The 27,278-nt window shown below is 42.8% G+C and overlaps 2 protein-coding genes across 4 annotated transcripts in view; both read left to right on the forward strand.

The window, feature by feature from the left end:
* The window catches only part of arid2 (AT-rich interactive domain 2), a 31,344-nt gene extending 17,509 nt beyond the window's left edge, over window positions 1–13,835 (forward strand). For both annotated transcript variants that reach the window (XM_061762524.1, XM_061762523.1), the window contains exons 6-22: window positions 27–245; window positions 340–407; window positions 587–656; window positions 1,710–1,960; window positions 2,799–2,895; window positions 2,985–3,194; window positions 3,752–3,916; window positions 4,461–4,539; window positions 4,697–4,831; window positions 5,097–5,311; window positions 5,821–8,090; window positions 9,630–9,781; window positions 9,859–9,997; window positions 10,692–10,777; window positions 10,869–10,992; window positions 11,351–11,442; window positions 12,190–13,835. In XM_061762524.1, coding sequence (XP_061618508.1) covers window positions 27–245; window positions 340–407; window positions 587–656; window positions 1,710–1,960; window positions 2,799–2,895; window positions 2,985–3,194; window positions 3,752–3,916; window positions 4,461–4,539; window positions 4,697–4,831; window positions 5,097–5,311; window positions 5,821–8,090; window positions 9,630–9,781; window positions 9,859–9,997; window positions 10,692–10,777; window positions 10,869–10,992; window positions 11,351–11,442; window positions 12,190–12,301 — 4,484 coding nt within the window. In that variant the 3' untranslated portion in view covers window positions 12,302–13,835. The remainder of the gene's footprint in view (window positions 1–26; window positions 246–339; window positions 408–586; window positions 657–1,709; window positions 1,961–2,798; window positions 2,896–2,984; window positions 3,195–3,751; window positions 3,917–4,460; window positions 4,540–4,696; window positions 4,832–5,096; window positions 5,312–5,820; window positions 8,091–9,629; window positions 9,782–9,858; window positions 9,998–10,691; window positions 10,778–10,868; window positions 10,993–11,350; window positions 11,443–12,189) is intronic.
* Window positions 13,836–14,448: 613 nt separating this feature from the next.
* On the forward strand, window positions 14,449–26,766 carry scaf11 (SR-related CTD-associated factor 11). 2 transcript variants are annotated; one of them, XM_061761806.1, is made up of 15 exons: window positions 14,449–14,669; window positions 16,478–16,524; window positions 16,598–16,746; window positions 19,149–19,232; window positions 19,412–19,491; window positions 19,575–19,654; window positions 19,733–19,770; window positions 19,845–19,918; window positions 20,181–20,300; window positions 20,417–20,511; window positions 21,037–23,166; window positions 24,240–24,574; window positions 25,575–25,715; window positions 25,805–25,915; window positions 25,994–26,766. In XM_061761806.1, exons 2-15 carry the CDS (start codon window positions 16,506–16,508, stop codon window positions 26,087–26,089), a joined length of 3,552 nt encoding a protein of 1,183 aa, XP_061617790.1. In that variant the 5' UTR covers window positions 14,449–14,669; window positions 16,478–16,505; the 3' UTR covers window positions 26,090–26,766. The 2 variants fall into 2 exon arrangements, with proteins under 2 accessions (XP_061617790.1, XP_061617789.1); XM_061761805.1 differs by having other exon boundaries at window positions 14,451–14,669; window positions 25,796–25,915.
* The last annotated feature ends 512 nt before the right edge of the window (window positions 26,767–27,278 follow it).

Consider the following 27,278-nt stretch of genomic DNA (forward strand, 5'->3'; position numbering starts at 1 on the left):
GCTGCATCTCACCCCCACCCACCCAGACTATCTCCGCCAAAGCTACGGGCTGTCTACAGATTTTATTCCGCCGTGCGACTACAACAAACTGGTGCTGTCTCTCCTATCGGGCCTGCCCAATGAAGTGGACTTCGCTGTCAACGTTTGCACTCTGCTCTCCAACGAGAGCAAGCATGCCATGCAGCTGGACAAGGACCCCAAATTGGTCACGTTGCTACTGGCCCACACTGGTGTCTTCGACGACTGTAAGTTTTCGCCCAGCATCTCTCCCGCCCTTCCATCTTCGTGACGTATAGGAACCAATAATAAACCTGTATTTACCTCATGCTCCATTTGTAGCACTAGGCAGCTTCTCCGGGGTGTTTGGTACCGACTGGAAGGCGAAGACGGCCCGGGATTTTATCAGGGTAATGTTTTGTCGAGCTTATTGACTTAAAATGACGCTAAATGATTACATCACAACACAAGTCCAGACTTTATTGTAAGGAATAATTGCGCAAATAATGACTCATTTGTTAGAAATCGTTTAATAATGCATTACGATGCTTGGCTAACAGCTGTTTGTTTTTTCCCTGCTCGCTCTCAGTTTTGGAAGGAGGTGGTGCAGGATGCGGAAGTCAGGGAGCTGATCTGGGACAAGAGCAGCACAGCACAAGGTAAAGCAGACTTGGTGCGAAGTGCCAAAGACGGCAGTAAAAAGCTACATTAAACTACACCTCAATGGTTACGTTAATGTTGTAATACACCCATGTTCAGGTATGCAGCCCACGTATGCAGCCCTGTTTCCGCCATGCTGTTCAGTATGGTAATGCGTTTTTTTCCTCTGCCAAGTGTGTGATTGTATTATTTTTAATTAAGAGGATTACACAAAACATTTTTTATTTAATCTATTTTACTTGCCCCTCCTACACCAGAATAAAAAATGTGATGCTCCTGTTATGTTACACCAGCTTACATATTCAACGTTCTGAATTGTGATGCAAACGCTGTTGTTGTCGATTGCTTATTTTGTGTTAAAGCAACAGATCTCCATCTTGCCTTTGTGAGTGGCTTCACAATTAAGGCAATTCTTTTCCACTTGCTGGATTGTTTTGGTCAGAGCCCAAGCTATTGATTGGCAGAACTGCTGCTTTCCACATTGTGGTTGTACAAACAAAGACGACTAATCCTGCATTTAAAAAAATTCGGGGGGGAGGGAGTTTACACAAGAGCACAGTGATTAATTGATTGATTGTGCAGGGATTTTTTTTTTTTAACAATACCTTTGATATTTGCATAATTGGTTACTAAATGGCAATAAACCAAGAGACAAAATAGACAGAAATGAAACAATCTCTCCCCCCCCCCCCCCCCCCGAAGTGGAAGCACTTATTTTCACATCTGATAGTGATGCAAGTCGAGTCATCGTTGGAGTGGTGATCTACTCGCCTGACGTTGGTGCAGGCATCATGAGCTCAGTTCTTAATCAGTGTGTGTGAATGTGAAGGGATTTTATTTTAACACCATTTCCCAGTCCTAGTTTCCTGGTAGAGGCTTCCAAAATATCTACCAATTTTTGGCATCCTGCTGCAGGGGTACCGACTTGATACACACAGCTGTCGCCATCTTTCATCCATAGTGGAAACATGGCTTTTTTGTACATGCATTTGAATGTTTATTACATTAACACCTGCTCTTTCCTGGCGTTTGTTTCCCGTATCTTTCTTCAGATGGTACATATGTAGCCGAACGTTGGCAGAGCCTCTTCCACCCGCCGCGGAACCTGGGCATCAGCGACATGGAGGCCCAGCGGGTGCTGCAGGTCGGCGTCATTCTGCGAAACCTCTCCTTCGAGGAGGCCAACGTTAAGCTGCTGGCGGGCAATCGAACATGCCTGCGGTTCCTTTTACTCTGTGCTCACTGTAACCTCATCTCACTACGACAACTCGGGCTCGACACGCTGGGCAACGTGGCCGCTGAGGTGAATTTGTTTGACTATCTGGTTTGGCTGCTGCCTAGCAAGTTATTTTGCAATCTGTTCACAACCCTCTTGTGAAGTGATATTATCATGTCAAGTCGGGAGATGTGTCATAATACTTCCACAGTAATGACGAAAACAGCCTGTATTACTATGAAAATATGCAGCATTGGCAAAATTGCTGTCATAATTAGCTGAAAAGCCACAATGTTCTGTTAAAAATTAGTCTTATACCCCAAAACCCAAGTAATTCCTGAATAAATAATGGAAACAACAAAATCAAATCTGTGTTCTAAATGTTCTGGGGAACAACGTACCCAACCGATGTAAGTCATAACTTTCAAACATGCAGTCAACCTGAAACCCTCACATTTTGAAAAGGAGCATTCACTAAGGCTTCCGAAACTATTATATTTCTACACTTTCCGGAGCCTTAGTGAATGATTTATGTATGTTAATTTACTGCTATGCAGGCAAATAACTCCTCATCAAAGTGCTATTTCAAGAAAATGTATGCAAAGAGCCCTCGATGCAATCAGTTAGAACTTTGTCATCAATGACTAAAGGGATTTATGCATCCGTAATACACATTAAACTGTGCTGCTTATTTGTTCTAAAAAACATTGTGTCAATGAATGCTAATGAAATGGCCGTTTTATCAAAAGCATTTGTCGTTTTGAACTGTAGCAGTTAGCCACAATTTCTTGTTTTTGTTCCCTGCTGTTGAACCTGACTTTGCTTCCCCAGTCAAGCCAGATTGTGTTCATTCATCAGAATGATTTATTCAGTTGTAATGCTCACTTACTAGCTCTTGCTGAGATCATTTATTTTTGCTTTCCAGCTCCAGCTCGATCCGGTTGACTTTCGGATGACCCATCTGATCTTTCACACAATCACCAAATGCTTAATGTCCAGAGACAGGTTCCTGAAAATGAGAGGTGCGGCATCTCTTTCACTTGTTCACATAAGTCCCTTGTAGCCCCGGCGATCTAAGCATCCTCTATGGAATGTCTCTTTTGTCATGTAGCCATGGAGATCCTAGGCAACCTGAGTAAAGCGGAGGACAACGGCGTGCTCATCTGTGAGTATGTGGACCAGGACTCGTACAGGGAGGTAATGATGCTCCTCACCCTGCCTGACCTCATGCTCCTCATGGCCTCGTTGGAGGTGCTCTACCTGTTGGCTCAGCTAGGAGAAGTTCCCTGCAGCAAGATCGCCTCTGTGGACCGTAGCATAGGTAGGAACTGTCAAACAACCAAAGATCGAGTTCAAGTCTTTGTTTAATTTGTTTTTACGTTTAAGCTTCTAGTACAGTAAAACCCCATTTGCGTTTTTTTTTTTGTTCTTTTTTTTTTGGGGTGGAACCAATCCCATGCTATTTGCTGAAAAACTCAGCTATTCATATTTTTCATGCTCTTTCTGAAACTCCCTAAGACACCATGAAAGCCCTGTCAAATAGGAGTTGGTATCAACAGGAATATGTTGTATTCATCTTGACTGAGAGACTAGATTTGTATGTCGGGGAGGAGCTAAGTTTAGCTTGGGTTGTTAGTGGAAAATACAGAGCGTCTCCACTGCATGTGCAGTTTCCAAATAAAATAATTTGTAAGGCGTTTATTTTAAGTGTGACATTGTTCTTCTGATTTCAATCCCAAATAGGAAAGCTTCTCCTACCCTGGAATTATTTTGCATTAACTTCTCACTGGACCAATTACAAAAGTTATTTTTGATCTGTTAAATTTATTACTAGATTTGAACTAAAATGTGTTCCTTCTGCTCTTTCTCCCTGATCAGACCTCCTCGTGAGGTTAGTATCCGTCGACCTTCATACATTTGGACCAGATGCCCTAACAGCGGTGCGGTTGATCGAGCATCAAGCCAATGCCGAACAGGCTACAGAGGTTCGACCGCAGCTGGTCGAGCAGATACCTCCGGCCGTGCAGGGTGCGTCAGCTACGAGTGAGTGACCTTCACACTCAAACTGTGACACTAAACATCGAATAAAATATACCCTATTTTATTTTATGGTTACTCATTAAAGTCCAGATGCCGGCATGCAAGAGGAATTTTGGTGCACAATAATTAAAAAGCCACAACTTATATGTTGAAGCTTGATGAGATGTGTAATATTCGTAGTCATACATACTGAATCCCATCCGGTTTAGCAGGGAGTATACCATTTTACTTTTACCATTTTATCAATTACAATTTGCATTGTTTTTCCAAGTTTTCTGAAGACTAATAAATATATAAAGTCGCCCTACGTGTGTGTGTGTAAATGTATTAAATTGCTGACAGTGACTGATTCCCTCTAATTTTGGTTGTAACACAAACTCATGTAGTCATTATTTTATCTGACATCTAGTGGACAATCTAGGGAGGGCTATTTTTGGAGGTTTAACTGAATCATCAGACAATTTTTATTTATAGCGCACTCTTTCATCACTGAATTGTTTGTACGTAAGCATTAACATTTTAATTTTTTTTGTTTTCTGCTCTTCAGCAACACGGGCTCCGGTTCAGTCCACACAGCCTCCACCTGGTATAGTCGAACTTGATGGAGAAAAATTTACATTGCAATGGTAAGTCATTTTTAGAATTACTGCGCTAGTTAAAATAAATATAATGGTTACATTTAATCCCACGTGTTTACTGTGTTCACATGTACATGAGTGATATTTTAAGCATTGTCTCTGCAGTGCAAATTGTAAACAACACTCCGGTTTGTTTCTCCAACAGGCTAAATGCACACTTCGAGACAAGCACTGAGGGATCGGTGTCCCGGTCGGACATGTACTCAGAGTACCTGTCCACGTGCAGCAAAATGGGACGAAGTAACATCTTGAACTCCACTGGCTTCCTCAAATGTCTACGGTCAGTCTTTTATTTACTGTGTTTGTATCGTGTCTAAATAAGTGGTTGTGCCCTAAAGTGAGGAAAGAGAAAACCAAATGTTCCTCACAGTTTTTAGAGATACTTATGGGTAAAAGCAAGCAATTGTCTAAAACTTTTCAAAGTAAAATGAATTAATTATTCAATCTTTAATTAAACATTACAATGAAGAGCAAATGCTTATTCAAAATGAACCACCTCCAAGGACTTAGCACTGTACATTCTCATCTGGCCTTACCCTTTGCAGGACTGTGTTTCCCAATCATACTATGCGGCGGCAGGAGGAAACCAAAGCCAATGGCCCAGTTCACATCCTCCTGGTGGGGATAAGGCGGAGGTCAATACCGCTGCCCGTCCAGCTGTTCTACCAGCAGCCTCAACAACAACAACCGGTGCCAGGTGCAGCACCCGCTCCTGCAGTTCGACCTGAAGCCCCTGCAGACCCCCAGGCTCAATCTCCAGGTAGAATATAAAATTTGAAGCAAAAGAAAAATAATAACAATCTGGCCACTTTAGAATGCTTATTTCAAACTGGGTGTGTCTAAACTTTGACCTTCTTCACCTTTAAACCTTGTAAAGTGAATTCTATTTTTTTTTTTGTAAATACATTATACATGTTTGAAGATAATTTCTGAAAACATACAAAGACTGAGAACTATATAGTACAGAACGTTAAACTGGGTTTCACCATAGCAGTTTTCCTGATTTGTGGGGAGTGGGGTGGCTAAAACGGCGCTACGTGATGCACTTCGGAGTCCGGCATGAGTCGCCCTTAACCCACTTTGTGACAACTTGAGGCCATGTCTATTCTTAATTATAGTATAAATGAGCTGCTAAAAATGGTCATAGTTTGGACACCCCGATTTTAATCCCAGATGTCTGCATTGCTGTGCTTGTCGTGTCATTTTCCCTCTGGATATTAGGAAGCAAACCGAACTAACCAGTTCTATGTCTGTATTTTGTGTGGTCAGGTAAACCACAGTTAGGCAGGCCACCAGGCCTCAGCGTAGGTGGCGCAACTCCATCTGGGGCCGTCAATGTGAAGGAGACACCCGTTGCAAGCCACCCAGCAGTTTCGCATCATCCGGGGATCCCGCACGTGCCTCTGCATTTACCACCAAATACTCAGGCATTAGTGCAGCAGCAAATCCGTTCTGGTCCAGTGGTCCAGATTCCAACATCGGCACCGACCTCCCAGAACCACAGCCCCCAAAACACAGCTGTCCCACCTTCGGTTCAGCAGCACTCCCCCATGCTCCCCACCGGGACACCAGTCACCCTTTTTCAGCAGGTACCCCAGGGTCACATACTCACCGCCAGGGTGCAAGGTATTTGCCCCACAATCTCCCAGCACCCGACCCTCACTCAAACTCCACCTCTGTCCACATCACAGGGAGCCTCTCCCCAAGTAGACCCTCAGTGTGGTGTGGCTGCATCTGTACCCACTTCTTCCATCCAGGTGGCATCAAGTAATCCGGGGGTGCTGACTTCCACGGGGTCACGTGTCACATTTCAGAATATCGCCCCCAAACCAGCGCCAAACCAGCCCACTGGCCCAGCAGCTACAACAGCCAACCAGCCGCCTCAGACACAGGCACAGAGTGTGGTAATAGTAGGTCCTCAGCAAAACCAAGCCTACACCCCTGCCATACACCAAATCGTTCTTGCCAACCCTTCTGCCATTCCTGGTGCACAGTCTATCCAAATACCAGGGCAGCCCGGAGCTTCTTCCAGCCCGTGCCCGCCTGCTGCGTCCCACCCCACTCCCCAAGTCCAGCCCAATCAAACTGTCAGCCAAGCACTGTCCATAAAACGACATCAACAAATGATTCCGCAAACTCCTCCCTCTCAGCCTACCTCCTCAGAGTCCAGCTTGATCAAACAGCTTCTGCTTCCAAAGCGAGGGCCTTCCACGCCGGGTGGAAAGCTCATCCTTCCTGCGCCACAGGTGCCCCCTCCCAACAGCACGAGTTCACAGGTCATCTACCAGACGGCCTACACCCCCCAGGGCCCCCCTGCACAGCCTCAGCAGCTCAACGTTCAACTGGTTCCAAGCCAGGTCCAGCTCTTGCCAGGCCAGCTCATCACGACAAGTACCCCAGCTGCAATCATCCAGGCCCCCATGGCGACTGGACAAGTCACATTTACTGTGGTCCCTAACACTGGCTTTACCACCTCCACTGCAGCTGTCGCCGCGGTCAGCCACGATGCAGTCGCCCCGAGTGTCCTGTCACCTCCTTTCTCGACCGGAACCTTGCCCCAACAAGCTCCTGCAGTTCCGCCGCCGCAGGCTCCGCTCAGAGGCGACAAGATCATTTGTCAAAAGGAGGAGGAGGCCAAGGACGCCACCGGGTTGCACATCCATGAGCGAAAAATCGAGGTGATGGAGAACTCCTCGATGGCAGATGGAGACTCCTCCAATGGGAAAACCAGTAACGGTGCTGTTGGAGTAGGTGCCAAGCTGCTAAATGGTCGGAAGTGCATGGAGTCTAATCTACCTCCATACCACTCAGGGAATAGCCAGGGGACACTAAATGGTCCAGCTGCGGAGAGTCCCGCTAATGGGAAGCAGGCCCTCTCCCCAGGCCTCGATGCTGCCTTGGAGGGGAACCCCGACTCTAAAAAGACACTGGTCAATGGGGTGTGTGACGTTGACCGGGGCGACAGTGGTGTCATTAGTAAAAACATTCCAAATCACATTGCTTCCAAACAGTACTTGGGGAATGGAGAGGTGGGTCCCAATGAGAGGAGTCACAGCTCCAATCCCCCTCCTCCCCTCCAGCAGGACACTGCCAAAGCCCAGCAGGCAGAGCGCCTGGCCAATGGACCTCTGGCAGTCGGCACCAGGCCGCCCTCGGAATTAACAAATGGACCTTTGGGGCCTGGCCACGCTGTGCCTGTGCTAAGGCAGCAACTTCTCCCCAATTCCAACCTTTCCCCCACAATCCCCGTTACCTCCCAGAGCGCCGCCACCTCCCCTGCAAACGGAGTTGCCTCGGAAGCCCGGGGCATCAAGAGGCCGGCTGAGAGCGAGGATCGCCCCGCGGCAGCCGCATCCTCGGGGATCCCCAGCAAGGTGGGAGTGCGGATAATCACCATCAGCGACCCCAACAACGCGGGCAACAGTTCCACGATGGTGGCCGTGCCCGCAGGAACAGACCCAAGCACAGTAGCCAAAGTAGCAATAGAGAACGCCAGTCAGCAGAGGAACTGCTCACCCACACAGGCAGGTGGTTCAACGGTGAGTCATTGGAAGGAAAATGTCATGTCAGTGTGGTCTTATGGTGTGATTTCGTGTCAGGTCTGCTAACACAGTCCTGTCGAGCACATAGTGTGAGTATTTGAGTGTTTTGCAGTGTCTATCAGCAGTTTCCATCAGCCAAACTATGCATTCAATGTGATTTTAAAATCATTTTACAACTCAATCAGACTGTTATGCAGGCGGTAGGTGTGACGTGGAGGTTAAGAAGGTGAGGTCAGTTAAGACCATGTGGCTCTCACTGATACAAACCTCCTATAGCAAAGCAGCTAAGAGAACAACTAGTGCCTCCAGAGAGCGCTTCAGTTACATCTTAGCGTACAAAAGACTTCAATGCATCTGATATTATATTATACACTTAACACAAAGTTTGTGATATTCAGCTTTCAGGTGAAATTTCAGGATGAACCTAAAATGCACTAGAACCTTTACAGGTGAACTTACAACCCCAATTCCAATGAAGTTGGGACGTTGTGTTAAACAAATAAAAACTGAATACAATGATTTGCAAATCATGTTCAACCTATATTTAATTGAATACATTACAAGGACACGATATTTAATGTTCAAACTGATAAACTATTGTTTTTAGCAAATAATCATTAACTTAGAATTTGATGGCTGCAACATGTTCCAAAAAAGCTTGGGCAGGGTCATGTTTACCACTGTGTTACATCACCTTTTCTTTTAACAACACACTAATTGTTGAAGCTTTGCAGATGGAATTCTTTCCCATTCTTGCTTGATGTACAGCTTCAGCTGTTCAACACTCCGGGGTCTTTTTTGGAATGTGTTGCAGCCATAAAGTTCTAAGTTAATGATTATTTGCTAAAAACAATAAAGTTTATCAGTTTCAACATTAAATATCTTTTCTTTGTTGTGTATTCAATTACATATAGGTTGAACATGATTTGCAAATCATTGTATTCAGTTTTTATTTATGTTTAACACAACGTCCCATCTTCATTGGAATTGGGGTTGTAATTTGAACTTCTCTGGACTTTTGATGTCCAATGTTTTAGTACTTTTTGCTCAACTTATTCTCTCAAAGGAGCTGAATTGACCAATAAAATTTCTGGCTTAATGAGAATTGGCATTCAAACAGAGGGAAGTGTCCTCTGATCTTAGTGTCGCAGAGTGTCATTAGCAGTTTGCGACAGAGACTGGTCGAGTCACAGAATGCCTTAGATGTGGACGTCCTTGAAACTTTGTTAGTCAAGTCATGGATGAAACACCTGTTGTGAATTTTGCCTTTGAGCTCTGTTAGAAAACAGCAATTTGTGCTAAAAGTACTGAAACATTGAACAATTGGGGATGTGCATTTATAAGTTGAGGGAAGGTCAAATTAAGTTCACCTATAAAGGCTCGAGTGCATTTTCGGTTCTACATTTAAATTTCACCCAAAAGTTAAATATCCCTATTTTTTTGTGCATAGTGTACACACATCTCCCAATATATTTTCATGATTAAAATGCATTATTCACATGAAATTACATATGATGTTGGATGTCTCTTGTCCAGCCTACTGTTACCCCGTCCCCGCCCCCCACAACCCAGCCTGCACTAGCAGACAGCCCTCACCTCATATCAACGCAACAAGCCCCCACAGTACTGCCCGAGCATAATAGGAAAGCGGGGCAAAACTTCAAATGTCTTTGGCAATCCTGTAAACGGTAAGATGAGTAATAGACTTCATCGTCAGTCTTTTCCATGCACTGCATAAAAATGTCTCAAATTATTGATCCTGTAGGTGGTTCGAGACTCCATCCAAAGTGTTTTACCACGCCGCAACGCAACATGGAGGAAAGGATGTATATGGAGGCCAGTGTCAGTGGGAGGGATGTGATCCTTTTCCGCGACAAAGACTGTCCTTCATCACGCATCTCCAGGTATGACCATTACCAACAGCACGGAATTAAACCTCTTTATTCTATTATATGAACTAAACTTGGGGATGATGCATTTTTGAGAATGCCCGTTTGCTACCAATGTCTCAATTGGAAAAGCAACTACACCCATCATTCTTTCTGCTTGCATGCTTGAATGCAAAAAAGATGTCCAGTTAGCTACACGAGAGCAGTCTACATTTCTACATTTATGGTATTAGTCGATAAACTTTGGGGTGAGTTTATCGACTAATACCATAATTGGGGGGGCATCGGCACCTGTGAGAGTTGTTGGTTATCTTTAGTTTTCTCCTAGCTAAGTGCTTTCTCTAGTGGTACGCGAAAGAGTCACGAAGTACAGTTCCGTTGTATTTAACTCTTTAAGTTCAATACATTTGCATTTCATCTTTAAGAACAGTTGGTTTTAAATTGTTTCTGCACAATTTTTATTTACCTTTGTGTGCAATGCATTTTAATTTAATCATTAAGCACAGTTTTCTACTTTTTGTAAGTGCAGTGTTTATGTTTAAACTGCATAAAGTGGTTTACAATAATCTCAAATGCTTATTTGGAATAAAAACCTGTCTCGTTAGGTTATTGTAGTCGTCATGGCGGTACTGGGAGCGCCAATTATTTTTTCCACTGTCCTAGATTATATTTGAAACATTGTTGAAACTCTTCTTGTTCTCAACTCCAGGATAAGCACTGTTCTCGGGAGGCGTTGCTGGCTGGACTCAAACTGGAGGAGCAGCAGGCACAAAGCCCCAACCCGACTTCTTCCCAGTACGTGCAACGCTTACATGATACCAACATGTATATTGAATGAACGATTCCAATTGTTTTCAACCCAAATTTTAACTGTGTGGTTTTAAAGGACGCCGCCGGTGACAGGCAGTACTCCAGCAGCGCGACCACCGAAAGCAATCGTCAATCATCCGAGCGCAGCTCTCATGGCCCTCCGCAGAGGCTCTCGAAACCTGGTCTTTAGGGACTTCACAGTGAGTGCAAGCAGACTGACCTCATCCCTTACTTACTAAGGCTTTGTGTCAAAGATTTCCAGTCTTTGTAAAGAACAATATGAACTGCCATTGATGGCAATAGAAGTCAAATATCCATGTTAACTGGGAGGGCTGCCAATGAAAGACTTAAATTAAATAATGTATTGCTAGGCAATATTTGGTTTGTATTAATACATTCTACATGCAAGCTACAATCACTATATCAACAATATATTAATGAGAGGTCTTGGATTGACATATCCTTAAAAAGTCTTAAAAGAACTGCAAACGTTGGTCTCTTTCAAGTACTATGTGCTACATAAGTAAAATGTTCCAATGTCTTGTTTTCCTGTCCTAGGATGAGAAGGAGGGACCAGTGACCAAACACATAAGACTAACTGCTGCCTTAACGTTAAAGAACATCGCCAAGCACTCGGACTGTGGTCGCATGTAAGTATTGAGTCTTGCTGCCTGGATCCATATTTGAAGAATGTACGTATACAGTGGTACCTTGACTTACGAGTGCCCCCAGTTTTAGTGTTTTTCGTGTTACGAGCTGTTGCCGGTTTGGATTGAGCCACCAGCAAGGTTTTGATACGCCACTGCTCAAGTGAAATGGGGAGGAAAAAAAAACCGGAACAACTAAGGTTCTGTAATGCCCTCTCATGTGGGCAAAGAGAGCTACAGTCACCAATGCACTTTAAGCAGTTACTTGAACGGGACAAACGGTTGATTGGTATACAGTGGAGCCCCCTCTATTACATAATAGCGAAAATCCACAAGTCATTGATGCTCCCCTCTAAAATGGGTTATAGTTGCCTGTAGATGCCAAAAGATGGCAGCAAAAGACTACTTTTGTCTAAGTGAAGTTCCTCATTTCACTTCAAATTGTTTCCTTGGCACCAAGATGCAGATGACCTGAGGGCAAAAACAGAAACGTTTTCTCTTTGAATAACGGAGGATAGGTTCCCCCCCAAAAAATCTGTGAATGCCGGACCACTAGCCCTGCGGCAAATATTGAAAATCTTTGAATAATTGCCCCCACAACATGAACATCCTCAACATACTTCAACAGTCAGTTACTTGGCACCAAGATGCCAAAGAAATAGTCATATTATACAGGGACGGAACAAACTAGTTGAAATTCAAGGTACCGCTGTAGCTTGGGGCCAAACACTGACACATTTCTTCTTTCAGGCTGGTAAAGAAGCACGAGCCGCACCTCTCCGTGCTCGCACTAAGTAACATGGAGGTCTCCACCACGCTCGCCAAATGCCTTTATGAACTGACACGCTCGCTCCAGGCCTAACGCCAAAAGGATAGACAACCTCTAGAAACCTCTCCGTCACCCTCACACGTACACTGAGGTGAGAGGAGAAAGCCGCCGTTGAGCTGTAAGCGGGTCTGTAAGGAAGCGGCGCGCAGGATCCGGCCTGAAGACCCTCCTTCTGCCACGCCTGCCGCCCCCGGCCCTCCCCTTCCCAACCGATCCTCAGCTCCTTTAACCTGTGTTTGAAACCCCACCATGTACCCTCGACCACACACTCAAAAACTGCCACGGGGTCTTCCACCAGCTGCCCATCAGAGGGAGCTCTTTCTGACCGCTTCCCTGAGGGACTCCACCGACGAAACCCTGAGAAAATGAGCACCAAACACGAGCACATTTTATCAATGTTTTTCCTTTTTTCGTCCCATGAACTGACGAGTGACTTCTGACTGAAGGAAGATCTCCGGGTTTTCGGGGTCCCCGTGTGAGAGGGGCGGGCTTTGGAAGATGTCCCACCAGGTTGGGATGGAGGAGGACTTTGCTGGCAACTGGCACAGAATTTATTTTTTTTTTCTTCAAACTTGGTAGCTTGGTTTTCTTACTTGAGTCGATATATTTTCATTTATTTATTATTGAAATGAATACCATTACAATTAATGAAATGAATCTTGTAAATATGTTGTGAATATATATACAGAAGATCCTCTTTGATCACGATGCAGCCACTGGAGAACTTGCTCTGTGGTGTAATAGAAGTGTTACTTTGGTAGGATTGAATAAGTAGTGTTTTTGTTTGTTTGTTTGTTTGCTTTTTTTATGATCCCTGGTCACTTGTATCTAATGTGATTCTATACTCAGCAGTGGATGAATGTACTTTAAACCCTGTAAATACTTCTGCAAAGGTACTGATGCTGTAAAGCCTAGGGAGAGGAAAAAAAAACAACAGTTTTTTGTGGAACTGTGACATTTTGTATTATAATACCTTGTAGAACTCATTTTGCTGGCTGAAAGAGTATGGAATAATATATCGTCATTTTCTAGAAGAAAAAAAATATTGAAGGTATTTTCCCTTTCTGTTCCCTTACACCTTCCCCCTCAGTGCGCACACACATACACACAAAAATAAGTGACATATATCTATCCACTGTAAGCGTTTTGTCATTGTACGGGCACTGCGCGTACCAAATTTTTTTGTATTTGTAAATTGGTTTAAATACATGGAGTTTTTATACAGGGTTTCTCCTGTGTTCTTTGCTTTACGTGCAGGTATAATATTTTCTTCACTACTTTTTTCTATCTTAATATAGTGTGGAGTTTTATTGTACTATTTTTTCATTCTTAATACCATGCCACATTCCGGCTCACGTCCTCAAGACTGTCCTCTCTACCGTGTGTTGTGTACCATTCATGATTGCCTGTCCTATTAGCATCTGACCGGGGGGGGCGACCCAACCATCCTCATTTCTGCCGTGTCAGTAGGATGTGTGACTAAACATAGACCTAACAGTCTGTTAGAGATTGGCTTTATTTACTTTGGTGACTGTTTATAGTTTTTAAATAAAAACACTGAACATTTTGTATTTTCTTCTGGTTTCATTTATATACAACTGAACCAGGCATTTTTTTAAATTATTTGTCAGCATGCCTTAGTATGAAAACAAGTTGTAAAGTTGCTTTATTCACATCTTTCCTGTTATTTGCAATGAAAACCTATTACAAAGGATGTGCATCACTGCTCCTTGGAAGTTGAGTTTCATAAAATAGTTTCAGCACCTAATTCCAGTCTTTAAAATAGTGACAAATACGGACCTTCACTATTTCACCTTTGGCTATGGATAGTTCAATTAAATTCTAATGTAAACAAATGTGATTTCCTATTGTCACTGGTCGGCTTTTGATAATTGAAGCGTTAATGACTTCACGCTCCAATTCTTGCAGCTCCTAAAATACATTTGGCACAGTTTCAGACGAGTTTTTTTTTTTTTTTCCGGCAGCACGGTAAGAGTGGTTTGCAAGTCTGCCTCAGTTTTGAGGGTCGGGGTCTAAGTCTCTGCTTCGTATTTTCTTTAATTACAGCTACTGTTACATTTTGTCTCAGGACAACTGCAATTTATATTTCTGCAGTTTGTGCATTGGTTATTGGAAATTTCATCACTGGTCCTTTTCTGTGTAATGCTCCGTGTCTCCAGTCAGGGGAGCTCCTCGCGAAAACTGCGGGCCGCACCGCGAGACATGTGGCCGAGAATTTGTGAAATCTCTGCTTGGGTTTTTAGCCCCATTACCAAACAACAAGTACCGCAATACAACGCGTAGCTTAGCGAGTTGGTAGCCATTCGCTCGAAGAAAAAAAAAAGTTTGGAAGGAGAAAGCGTTTCGACGCGTAAAAACAAGGCACGGGGGCACTTTAAGGGTGAGTAAGCGACCGTGGCTTCTTTTGCTAACAAGCCTCAAGTGTTAGCTTGTTGTAACGACGTAAGCAGGTGTTGTGTTGTTATCCCAAAACAGCTAGTTAGCTCGAGGAGATAAACTTAATCTAAGATCGTTACGAGCCACCGAGATAACCTACGACCTTCACAGTTTTGAGAGTCATCAATAATAGCCGGGATTTAACTCGGGGCTTGCTAACTGTGCTAATACACCAGTAGCCACGGAGCTATTTGGTTGCTATTTTAGGTTTCGGCTAGCATTAGCTCACTTGCTAACCAATAACAACCAAGTATGGACTCTTCTCTGCATTGGTTCGAGAACAAAACTGATCCCCAAATAGGTATTAGTTAATCATGGTTTACTCGTTAAAGGGAATTTTGATGTTAGATCTTCGTGTTGTTTCGATGGGGGAACAAAGGCTAATTGGTTTCACAACTGTGTTCATCGTTGTCATAGAAGTCGCATTGTTATGATATTTTGAGGTTGTGGAGCGACTTACTGTCACTATCAAATGGGTGAGAGGGGAAAAAAAAGTGTTTCTGTATAAAGTATACATACTATTTAAACCTGACTTTTCCTTGAACGCTATTTATTATACTGGTTATATTGCTTCAAATTCAATATCTAATTGAAGGTGATTAAATGAAAAAAATATTCATATTTTAATTCGTCCAAAATATTTACCCCATATGGATCCATTACTATTATCTAAATGCAAGTAGATGCTTGATTTTTACAGTGTGATTTCCCCACCCACAGTTCTAGAGACCACAATTATCACAGGTATAAGTAGCAACATGACAAGATTTCCCAAAAATGGCAGTCTCAAAATACAAAATCTTGGTGGAATGGCCACACAACCCAAGTACAACGTACCGATAATTGAAAATCGGAAAATGGGTTCCGTTTTTTTTTTTAATTCAAAAAATGCCCTTTCTCAGGATGATGTGTGATATCACCTATAAAAAAAATCCAGTCACAAAACAAATTAGAGTAAAACATTATTATTTTAACTTTTTTTTGTTTTAATTTATTTATCAGAATCATTTTTTATTTGCCAAGTACGTCAAAAAGACAAGGAATTTGTCTCCGGTAGTTGGAACCGCTCTAGTTCAACAACAGACAGCCATTTGACAAAAAAATACCTTTGAGACATAAAAGCATAAAACAGTACGGAGAGTCACTGATCAATGAAAGGTTACAAATATGATCACTAGCACTTTACACAATGCTAAGTCAAACTCACCTTCTGACATTTCCACACAATTATAAATGTTAGGGAATACATGCGCATTGAAACTGCAAAGTAGACCACGCATGCTATTAGTAGCTTCATTGGGAGAGAAACAGAAACCTATTTTCACTGCCACTGAAAAATAACTCAATGAATTAAACCGACAAACAACACCCACATTCCATCAGATTGCACGAAAGTAATACTTGAATTGCTTTGGCTGGAGCATAAAAGCAGCAAATAGCAGATTTTCAGGAAATAAAGAAGGATAGGTTCCAGAAAAAGGCACTACTGCAAATATGCGTGGGGTTTATTTTTAATACATCTGGTGCTTTCATCCTCTTGACTATGAAAACGCATGACGAAATCTGATGATGATGGAATACATTATAGTGCCGCTGCCCATGCATTTCGAGATCAGTTACAGTCAGGTGTACTTCTATTGTATGTGTGCAGTATACAGAGGTTGTGAAGTGGTGGACCTTTACATACTAAGAATATAAACTGCAAATGGACTTTAAATTGTTGTTGATAGCTGACGCTCATCTTTGTTGTAGCTGTGATTTGGACAGCCCGGGGCTGGACATGACTGGAGATGAAAGCGGTGAGTCTCTTCAAATGGTCATGTGTGACGGATTATAGCGTGTGTTATAATGTTATCCTCTGTTCTCATGTAGGTGGCCAGGGGCCGCCCCCTGATGGGACCGATGCCGAGGAGGCAGAGCGATGTCCTATCTGCTTAGGGGTCCTGGCCGGTGGAGACCTCGCCATCCCGGACAGCTGCTGCCATGTCTTCTGCCCTGGATGCCTCCTCACTTGGGCAGAGGTGATGTTCAACGCTGTGACATTGTATTTACAACTCTGTGGATTTGTGCAGTAGTACCGTAATTTCTCAAGTATAATGTGCATTTTTTCCCCAAAAAAATAATCAAAGGTCAATAGTGCGCATTATACATAGGTATAGGAGAAAATGAAAAAGCCTTTCACATTTTATAAATGTATGCCACCATCTAGAGCACAGGTGTCAAACTCAATGGCCGGGGGCCAGATCCGACCTGCCACATGATTTTGTGGACGCGAAGGCAAATCATGTGTGGGAACTTCCATGATTCTTGTTCAAATCTATACCAAGATTTCAAATTGTCATATTTCGTAAATAACATTGAGATATTGCAAGCTTTTTTGTGTGTGAACAATAGTTGAAAAACCCATTCCCCTAATTTCTGATTCCAATACAAGTTTATAAATTTTGGGTGTAATAATATGATGAGGTGATTCTGCTGTTAGGCTGTTACAGCTGAACAGGACAAAAAAAATATATGATGATGTGATTAAAGATTGTTATGGTTTCACAGTCATAACGGCCCTCTGAGGGAAACCGTAACTACAATGTGGCCCGTGACAAAAATGAGTTTGACACCCCTGAAGAGGTTATGAAAAAGCTGTACACTTTCATTCCAATATGCCACCGCCCCCTACAGGTTATGAAAAGGGTGTAGCCTACACTTTCATTAAAATATGACAGGGGTACGTATGACTGCATATATGTAAAATTGTGCTCATAAGTTTACATACCCAGGCAGAATTTGTGAAATATACATATATTTTTTAAATACGACTGATGACTGAACAACAACCATCATTAATTTCGTTATGGTTATGTTTTGTTTAATGATAATGATTTTCTGAAATGCTTGACAGTTTAATTTGAATCCTATTAAAATAAAATTAAATGTTTCGCCTGGTCCTTCATGTTTTCTTTAAAGAATTGTACCCATCTTACAAATTCTCCCTGGGTAATCAAACATATGAGCACAACTGTGTTTTTTCTCATTTACTAAATAAAAGTAGGGCTGTGAATTTCAAAATAAGAGCAAGTAAATAAAAAGTATTACGTGTTCAAATAAAGTGCTTAACTTCAGAATAATTCTTTGAAAAAACGAACAAAATACAGACAATCATGGTGTGATCATATGGGTAGAAGAAAAATCATGCATTGTAAAAATGCATTATACATAGGTTGAAGGGTTTTCCGGAATTTTAAGGTCAACTTTGGGGGGTGCGCATTATACACTGAGAAGTTAGGGTAATACAAAATTGATAATAGGGTTGCAAAGGGGTGGAACATATCTGGTAAATTTCCATGGGAAGTTAAGCTGGGGAATTTTGGAAATATTCCAATTTAGAACCCTTGAATTGAATTTAACTGGGATTTGAGTGTAATGTAATGGAAATGTATCATAGTATTAATGTAACCATTTGGCTATAAGCAAACAAATAGCTCTCCTTGCCTACTTGCCAGGGCATTACAGTCCCTTAATTGCTCCTTTTTTGTTTCACTTCACTCGAGCGGCAGCGTATCTGAAGTTTGCTCGTATGTCAAATTTTGGCTCGCAACACAAAGCAAAAATGCAAAACCAACATAAAAAATATAACGGCCAATCACAAATACCATGTCGTACCACGTGAGCGTTCACAGGCAAAATATACGTTTCTGGGAGGGAGAGAGAGATGGCGGCAGTGTTAACTGAGAAACAAGTCTGAAAACAAGTCTTTGGAGTTTTTTGACAAGCCTTTGGCAATTGATTTGGAACTAGGAAGGACACTAATTCCTCACGGCTCATGAAGATCCCCACCCCCGCCCGTATTATTCCGTTCTATCGAGGTTCCACTGCATATTGTTTTACAGTCAACCTTAACTTTATTTATCATTTTAAATGTGTAATGTACCTGTGAAGAGTGGACAGTCTCTTGCCAAATGCACACAAGCTTTCACAACAAAAATTCTGTTTCTGGTTACAAAATGACAGTAAGCCTGTCAGCTTATAATAAAATTATAATGAATTGAAATAAAGTGCAGTGGATGTGGTGCCTCAAAATGTTGTTTCCCGATAAGAACAGGTCGCAGTTTTTCCGTCACGGGTAGTTGATTATTTGTGCCAGGGTCCACTACCTGATAAGTCACCAACTGTATTTTATTTGCGATTGTCTAGTTTAGTCGCTTTTGGCTTTTCCCAGAATTTTGCAAACTAAGTAGAAAACTATGTAAGCGGTCATAATGTCATTCTAGTGTCGAACAAAACTTCTTGGTGTTAATGGCTTCATAGAATTAGTGATGTGTGACATTTCTGCAAACCAATATAACAAATGTGTACTGTATTGTTGGGCAGCATGAGTGCTTTGTACATTCCATTCTTCATATTTTCGTTTTGATTATTTTATCACCAGTTGCAGATGATCCCTTCATGTCCAGTGGACAGACGGCCATTCAGGAATGTGTACAGATGGGATGGAAGTCTGCGCTGTGTGAAGGTCTGTTTATCCATAGTTGAAATCACGTTGCCTCTGACTAATTTCTTCCTTTCATCTTTTGATTAATATACTGAACACTTTTATTTCAGATGTGCACAATGCAATGTGATCCAATGCAAGATCAGTTACAAACTAATATTGGTGCAGTAGTTTGACGTTGTTGTTCGTGTTGTTTGAAGGTTCCAGTGAGGACACGAGTGGCTGAACCTGAAGCTGAGATTTGCGTCTGTAGAAACCCGGAACACAGAGTGTGTCTCAAGTAAGTATATATATTTTTTTAACCTTATCCATCTAAATATTTTCGACAATGTTGGACCTTTTTGGGGTTTTTTTCTTTCCCAGAAGCACACTGAGAAAAAGGTCCAGACAGCAAAGGGCAGAGAAGGTGGCCGATTCTAAACCGAAAGGACTTGTGTGGAAATGTGCGTTCCCAGCCTTCATTATGCATGAACTTCATGCTTGATTTTCATACATTTCTATTCTGTCCATTCCTCTACCAGGCAACGACGATGACACATCTTCAGTAAGCTGGAAAAAGGTTGGCTTTCGATTTTGTTTGGTACTGTGCTTTTTTTATTTGCCCCAGTTTTTAAACATACTGTTGTATTCCAGGTGAGAGGGACAGAATGCTGTGCTTGGCCATCTTCTCCTTTTCTGTCATTAGCTACGTCTACTCAACAGGACATGTAAGTCAAACTTCGATTGTTAATGACAAACAAACAGTATTTTGTGATAGTTGCCAAGCATATAGGAAATACTGTATGGTGTATGAGTGCCCCCTATAGGAGGACAATGCACACAACTTGAAGTTTTGAACCCTTAGTACTTACAGATCAAATGTGTTAATACAATACTTGAATTTATGAAACAATTTCAGGAAAGAATATTTTGCCTTGACTGAACAAAGTATAAATGACTCATGAATTGATCATGATCTTGATCTTGCAGTACAGAGCCTATGTTGGTACCCGATGATATATTGTATGAAACAAAACAGTGCAAACGGCAGGTACAAGAGTGCCCGTGGTTCTCTCCTGCTGCTCCCATTACTGCGAATGGAACCGCAAGGTAATGGAATTTTGCTTACCACTCTCATATTGTTATTTTTATAGACTTTAAGATGTGGAAATGCATTAAAGCCTCATCTGAGCTCATTTACAGTTGATAACACCTCTTCCCTGCAGGTTCCTACCTGTTAATAGCTACCACAGTCCATTTACATTTGGACTCTGTTCATCTCCTATTACCTCCACTTCATCATTTGGGTCTGGTCATTTTGGTGAGTAATGTCTGACCCGTTAGTGTATGTGCTTCAAGAAATAGCAGTAGCAATAATGATGGAAAACCTCTTGGAGATACGACCCTTCGTTCAGTTTTGCAAATAGTGAACAATTCTTCCAAAAGAGGCTTCCAGCAGTTTATTGCCGCTCCAAGTTTACTGTTAAACAGAACATAAAACTAAGAGAATTACACATTGTGTATTTAAAAATAAGAACGTAGCTTTGCTTTCGCTAAGTCTGTTTAGCTTAATGCCATCAAACAAAGCAAAATGCCATAGGTGGGGTAACAAATAGCATCAGTGTTGTACTCTTATAACTGTTTGGATATTTGAACACAAACGGTAGAGCAACACACGTAGACACTAAAATAAGAATACTCACAGGCATATATTCTTTATCCTCTGTGAAGAACAACTAATATTGCTGTGGTTTACTGAGGGGTTTTACTGAGGCGTCTTTGAACCGTTCCTCCTCTAAATTGTATTATATATTTTATTTATTTCACATGGTTTGTGTTGTTACAGTTTTTCAAGGTGTGGTCTGCGCCATTACCTGTCCTAAAGGAGGAGAGAAACGTGGTGAGCGAGACTCAAATTCCAAAGCGCCCACCAAAAAAGCCGTGTCTCTACCGTCCAGACGATCAGGGCGTAATAGTAAAGCCCAGTCAGAGCCTCCTGTGTCCGACCCGTCATCGCCGCCACAGTCCAGCGTGTCAGACTCAGACTCATCTGCCAGCCAGGCCTCCAAGCCAGGCGGGGCATCTCAGGTGCCAGCTAAAAGGAAGGGTAAACAGGTAACAAACCGAAAGGCCAGCGGGAAGAGGAAAAACACAAGAAAAAAGCACTCGTCCGAATTTGTTGAGAGCCCGTCGGCGAGTGAAGATGAAGAGGGTGAAGGGGTTGACACCACTGACAAGGAAGATGAGAAAGATGAAGCGAAGCCTGAGATGAACAACTCAGATCAGCCTTCTGATACAGAAGGAAGTCTTAATGCAGACCACAATGCTGTTGGTTCACCTGATGGCCAACAAGCTGCAGAATCTTTGAACAGTAATGTGGAGCATGACACTAACGAGACAGATAAAGACTCGAATGAACAAACAGAACCTGATGAAAACTGCCACCTGTCTTGTCCTTTGGACTCCCCTCCGAAAAGCCCTGGGTCTGAGTACTCTGATGGCAAATCTAGCACAGAAGAAGAGGAACCCACTGTCATGTCATTTTCAACCTTAGACGATGAGAAGATCACCACTTCGCCGGAATCTGAACCGGACAACACTCTGGAGAACCTCATGTCTCCTGATTGCAACAATGTTTCTGAACAAGATGACAGAATGGAGACCTGTGAAGAAGGGTCAGAAGAAAGAAATAATGACAACGTCTCACAGGATCTCCAGACAGAATCATGTGACAGCCCCAAGCCTCGTTCTCCATGTGCTAAACCCTCTGAGGAGAAAGTAGCTGTCCAAGAAGCAAAAGCATCTGAGGATTCAAAAACACCTGAAATAGAAGAGCCTTCAAAAGTTGACAATCTGGGCAAAAGAGTTGAGGATAAGGATCTATCCAAAGATGATACTAATGTTGTTCCAATGGACTGCAGTTCACCCATGAGTGAGGCTGGTAGCGGTACCATTTTGGAGAAAGTGAAAGAGAGCACAGCGTCAGCCACTGCAGAAACTCCTGTCTCCATTGCTGACCAGAGTTGCAAAGACCAAGGGGAGAGAGACCCGATCCACGAGAGGAAGAATGGGAGACAACGACGCTCTCGTTTCCACTCCCCGACGTCCTCCTGGTCACCCAAGAGGGACTCGAGACGAGAGGCGTCCAGGCGCTCCCGCTCACATTCGAGAGAGCGTGCCAGCAGCCCGCTCTGCAGCCACTCGTCCCGCACTCGCAGCAAAGAAAGAGAGCGCGAGCGAGACAAAACGAGGGACTACGCCAGAAGGGAGCGTAGCCGTGAGAGGAAGAGAAGACGGTCCAGGAGTCGCTCTAGATCAAAGTCGCGGTCTCCATCCAGAGCGAGATCATACAGACGAGGATACAGCCCTGAGTGGCCGCCGTCCAGAGATCAGTCACCCCGAGGGAAAGAGCGAAGGGGTGGCTGGAGATCAGGGCAAGGTGGTGGGAGCGGCGGCGAGGCACGGCGGTGTCATGGAGGCGGTGGTCGCTTTGAGAACGGCGTGCCTTCAGAAAGGTCGCCGGAATGTCAAGGCTGGTCGGAGAATCCAGATTGGGTTACAGAAAAAACTCGCGGCGAAGCCGAGGGCAGAAACTGGGATTTTGGTGGCGGCTCCCGCTGGGAAGATCGCGGAGCAAGGGGACGCGGCGGCTATGAGCGAGGCCAGGGAGTTGGCAATCATGGCTTCCACAACCAGCAGGAGGACGACAACCGCAGGCAGCCACGGAACAACTCAGGAATGGGCAACAATTCAGGGAACGATGCCTACAGCCGATTCAATGAGAATCGTGGGGGCAGCCGCAGGAAACAGGAGTTAGACGCTGGCGACTCTGTGCTGGACCGCTCAGGCTGGTCATCAGCGTCCAGCTGGGCGGTGCGGAGGACACTTCCTGCTGATGTTCAGGATTATTACTCCAAGAGGGAGAGGGGGGGAGTAGGAGGCTGGAATCGATCCGAAGAGGAGCAGCCTGCAGCAGGTAAAGTGCGATTTGTGGTGTTAGTTAAAATCCTAGACGGAGCCCACCTACGAATTGTGCCACTTAAAAATGCTTTAAATTTTGGATTTATTTTTTATTTTTTTTTATAAATTGTCAACTCACAAGATACAATGCGAAGAACAAAAGCGTCATGCTCATACAAGAGAAGGCTAAGGAGTACGGCTGCAACGATTAATCGAATAGCTCAAATCGATTGAAAATGTCAAAGCAAAACAAATGTTACTTTGTATTGAAATAGGTTGGCATGGTGACTGCGAAACAGGAGGTGAGAGTTAAAAGAATTTTCAAGTTTGGGATCATTTTATACTTAAACAAGGACGATTAAGTGCAATGTGTACCACAACTGCATGTCTACTGTAGAACGAAAAGTATGTCAACCCAAAGAGTAAAAAAATAAGACAAAATACCTGTACCTTGCAATGCACGTTATTGTTTAATAATGCAAAATCAATATTCGATTACTCGATTATTTGAGGGAATCATCTGTAGAATACTTGACTAAAAATAGTTGATAGCTCCAGCCATAGGTAGGGGCCTTTTTGAGGATTTAAACTTGAGGAAGATGCTGTTGATGAGATCTTTTGGCTGGTTTCAACGGTTCAAGATGTCAGTGTCATAACAATAGAGAAATGCCGTTGGACGTTGAAAATCATTTCTAAGCTGCGAACCCTCGTCCATGAAAAGGTGGAGAAGCTACTGAAAGTGAGGAAAGTTTGGTCAAAAGGCGTAAAAATAATTAAAAAAAATAATTAAAAAAAAATAGCAGTGAAGGGAGAACCGTGTATTTCTGTAAATTGTATTTTATAATGCTATTACTGTTTTTGTACAGTACAATCCTCTGCAGCCCAATTTTTTTAACAAACAAAAAAAATGTTAGAAAATATATTTTTGCTTTTTGGGGGGGCTGGAATGTAGTAATTCGTTTCAATGTGGAAAGTTGATTTGAGCATGGTCACGAAACAAATTACTCGTGAATCAAGGTCCCACTGTATTCAAAATCAATATCTGAATTAAAAATGCCCCCTAAAAGCCTCTTAACGTTTTATTTGTAGATCCCGCTAAGAGTGAGCCTGCACCTGCGACCATACCGGGCAACGCTCCGATGCCTGTGCTGACCGCGATGCCGCCGCCACCGCCTCCCCAGCTGAATGTCCTTCATCATCAGTTCCCCCTGCAGGGCCCCCGCGGCCCCATGCCAGTCAGCTTGCAACCCGCGGCGCCTTTCGCCATGCCCCCTCCCATCCCTGTGCACGTCCACCCTGCCGTGCCGCTGCTACAGGTGCCCGCTCTCGGCGCCCAGGCGCTGCCACCACCTCCCCCACCGCCCCCTCCGATGCAACAAGGGGGCCAGATGGCCGCAGCTCAGCCTGATGGGCAAACAACACAGGTATGATGCATTTAAACGACGAAGCATTAGACTGCGGTTGGAGCATCCAATGTTTTTGTGTGTGTGTGCGTAAAAAGGTAAATTAATTAAGATACATTTCCATCCCTCTATTAAAAAACAGGAAATTATTTAAATTGATAGTGCAGAAAATTCACAAACATAAATGATTATGATTCAATTACTGGTTTGGTCTGTAACATATCACAAACTACGCATAAATGTTGATAATTTTATTCCAAAATAGATGTTTGCGAATGTCTTACTTTGATGAAACAAAGAAAATCAGCCCGTTTTATTAGGATAATAAATATAATTATTAATATTGACTGTTGAGAGGCTGAAATTCCAAGGATTTGGACAGTTAAGTTCACGAGGATTAATTTAAATCATTATCGATTGATTCGTTGTCAATTAATTGTTGCACCTCTACTATGGAAGAAATGAAATCGTCTGAAATCTACCGAGCTCCTTAATACATTCCCGAGTTATCGGATTCTATCAGACTCAGTATCGTCCGATACTCAAAATCAAGTGACTTGACTCGGGTGCAAAAAAAGGAGATCAGGACATCCGTAGTAATAGTAGTTTTTGATCATATATTACAATTTAGAGTGCAGAGAATATCCACTCCACATCTGTAGGGCTGGCAAAATACAACTTTTGGACTGTGTAATTATTTTCAGTTTAGTCTGCACTCATTACTCTTCTCTTTCCTGGCTCATCTTGAAAAAATACTTATTTTATGAGACTTGGACATTCCTGGTTACAAAACAAACAATATTTGCCGTTTGAAACTTCCCATTGGAGAGAAAATCACTTTGCGGCTCCTATTCTTTTTCATTTGGCGTTTAGTCGCTGCTTTTTTCTTCGTCAGCTTAAGGAGCGAGTTCAAAATGACGCTGGTCAGATAGCAGTTTTTATGATATTGGAGCTTCTCGGGCCTCCAAATTTTGCATGCAGGGAACACCCTGATTCGTTTCTATTCGCTGGTTTACCCTAGATGGGCGCTTACGGAAAACCGGGCCTGCTTCTCACTCCAACCAAAGTTGGCCAGCAAGCCGTCAGCCAGGTGCAGCCTTCATCGACATCGCAGCCAGCTCAGCATCAAAAGGCTCAAGCTGACAGCTCCAAAAAAGAAAAGGTAACTTACGATCGCCCTTTTGTGTTTCACGGTTATATTTGATGTGGATTTCTGTAATACAAATCCTGTTTTTGCTTAAGAAACAACAGATCCAAGAGAAAGCTATAAATGAAGTGAAGGCGGCTATCAAACCTTATTACCAAAAGAAGGAAATCACAAAGGAGGAGTACAAGGAGATAGTCCGCAAAGCAGTAGAGAAGGTAGGCATTTTCAGATATTGCAACTCTTCTGTCAGCAAGCATATTAGATTTATTATATTTGTTGTTTTCTTTCCGCAGGTGTGTCACAGCAAGAGTGGCGAGGTGAACTCAAGTAAGGTGGCCATCCTGGTGAAGGCCTACGTAGACAAATATAAGCATGTGCGCAAAAAGTGAATTGGCACTTTGACATGGCGCAGCGCTGCCCTCACTGACCCATTGTGCAGCTCAAGTGCAATTTCCTCTAGCTGGAATTTAGCCTCCAGTCCCAACTACAATGGAGAGCCATGATTTCTTTTTTTGATATCTACCTTTTAATGAACTATATGTTTTTTTTTTCTATAGATTTTCATATTTTGTTAGAAAAAAAGAGACCCAATCAGAAGTTGTAATCCAAGAGCCCTTTATTTTGCATAGATCCTGACCTGCAGAGCTACTGTATGGGGAGCAGGGTGGTGAATTGGGGAGGGAGGGTGGGAGATTTGATACAAGAAAATGCAATGTAACATATGCTACTATTATCGAGAGAATCTTCTGGCTGATACAATGACATTTCACTTAATGGAATCCTGATTTCACAGCCTATTAAAATATGTTCTTTAAAAATATATATTCTATAATATTTCAGATGAAAGACTAGCCCAAACAATATGATTATAACTGGCGCCCTGATTGGTTGAGGATGTGTCAGGATAGCCATTCGGCGGTGAGTCTGTAATATAAGACGCACGTCCTGGGAGGGGACGGATCAGGTTAAAAATAACCCCCATCTGAATGTGTAGTGAATGTCCATGCATTAAGCTGAATTGTGCAAAGTATCCAGAGAGTAGTGAAATAAAGTAGCTGCTTCCTGATTGGCTGTGGGTTTTACTTCCATTCCATAGAAATAGCCTCGTTCAGTGTTTCCCAACTTTAATTGAGCTAAGGCACATATTTTACATTTGAAAAATCTCAATGATGTCACAAAAAGGGTATACTATAGTGTATATTCATATGGATGGCAACAGGTGGATACACAGGTTAATTCTACCTTCTCCCATCTAGCGTAAGAGTAAGTTGTTCTGCCTTTCGTACATTCCTCGTATGGTTGGATGGAAAAAAATTGCATTATTTGTAGTCTCAAAATAATTTTTACGACTAAGTGAAATTTGATCATTTCCCACGGCACGTTGCAGTGGTGAGAAATTACTGGCCTAGTTCAATAATAAGGCATTTATTTCAATGATACATTCTGGAATTATATACAGTACTTGTCGACGAAGATAGTCTATGTTTACCACTAAGGGGCAGCATTGCACCAAAAACTCAAATAGTTGCCCCCACACAACGCAGCATTAATCTACTGGAGGATATATTTTATCTATAT

Source organism: Phyllopteryx taeniolatus, chromosome 22 (genome assembly GCF_024500385.1).
Source record: "Phyllopteryx taeniolatus isolate TA_2022b chromosome 22, UOR_Ptae_1.2, whole genome shotgun sequence".
Taxonomy (NCBI): domain Eukaryota; kingdom Metazoa; phylum Chordata; class Actinopteri; order Syngnathiformes; family Syngnathidae; genus Phyllopteryx; species Phyllopteryx taeniolatus.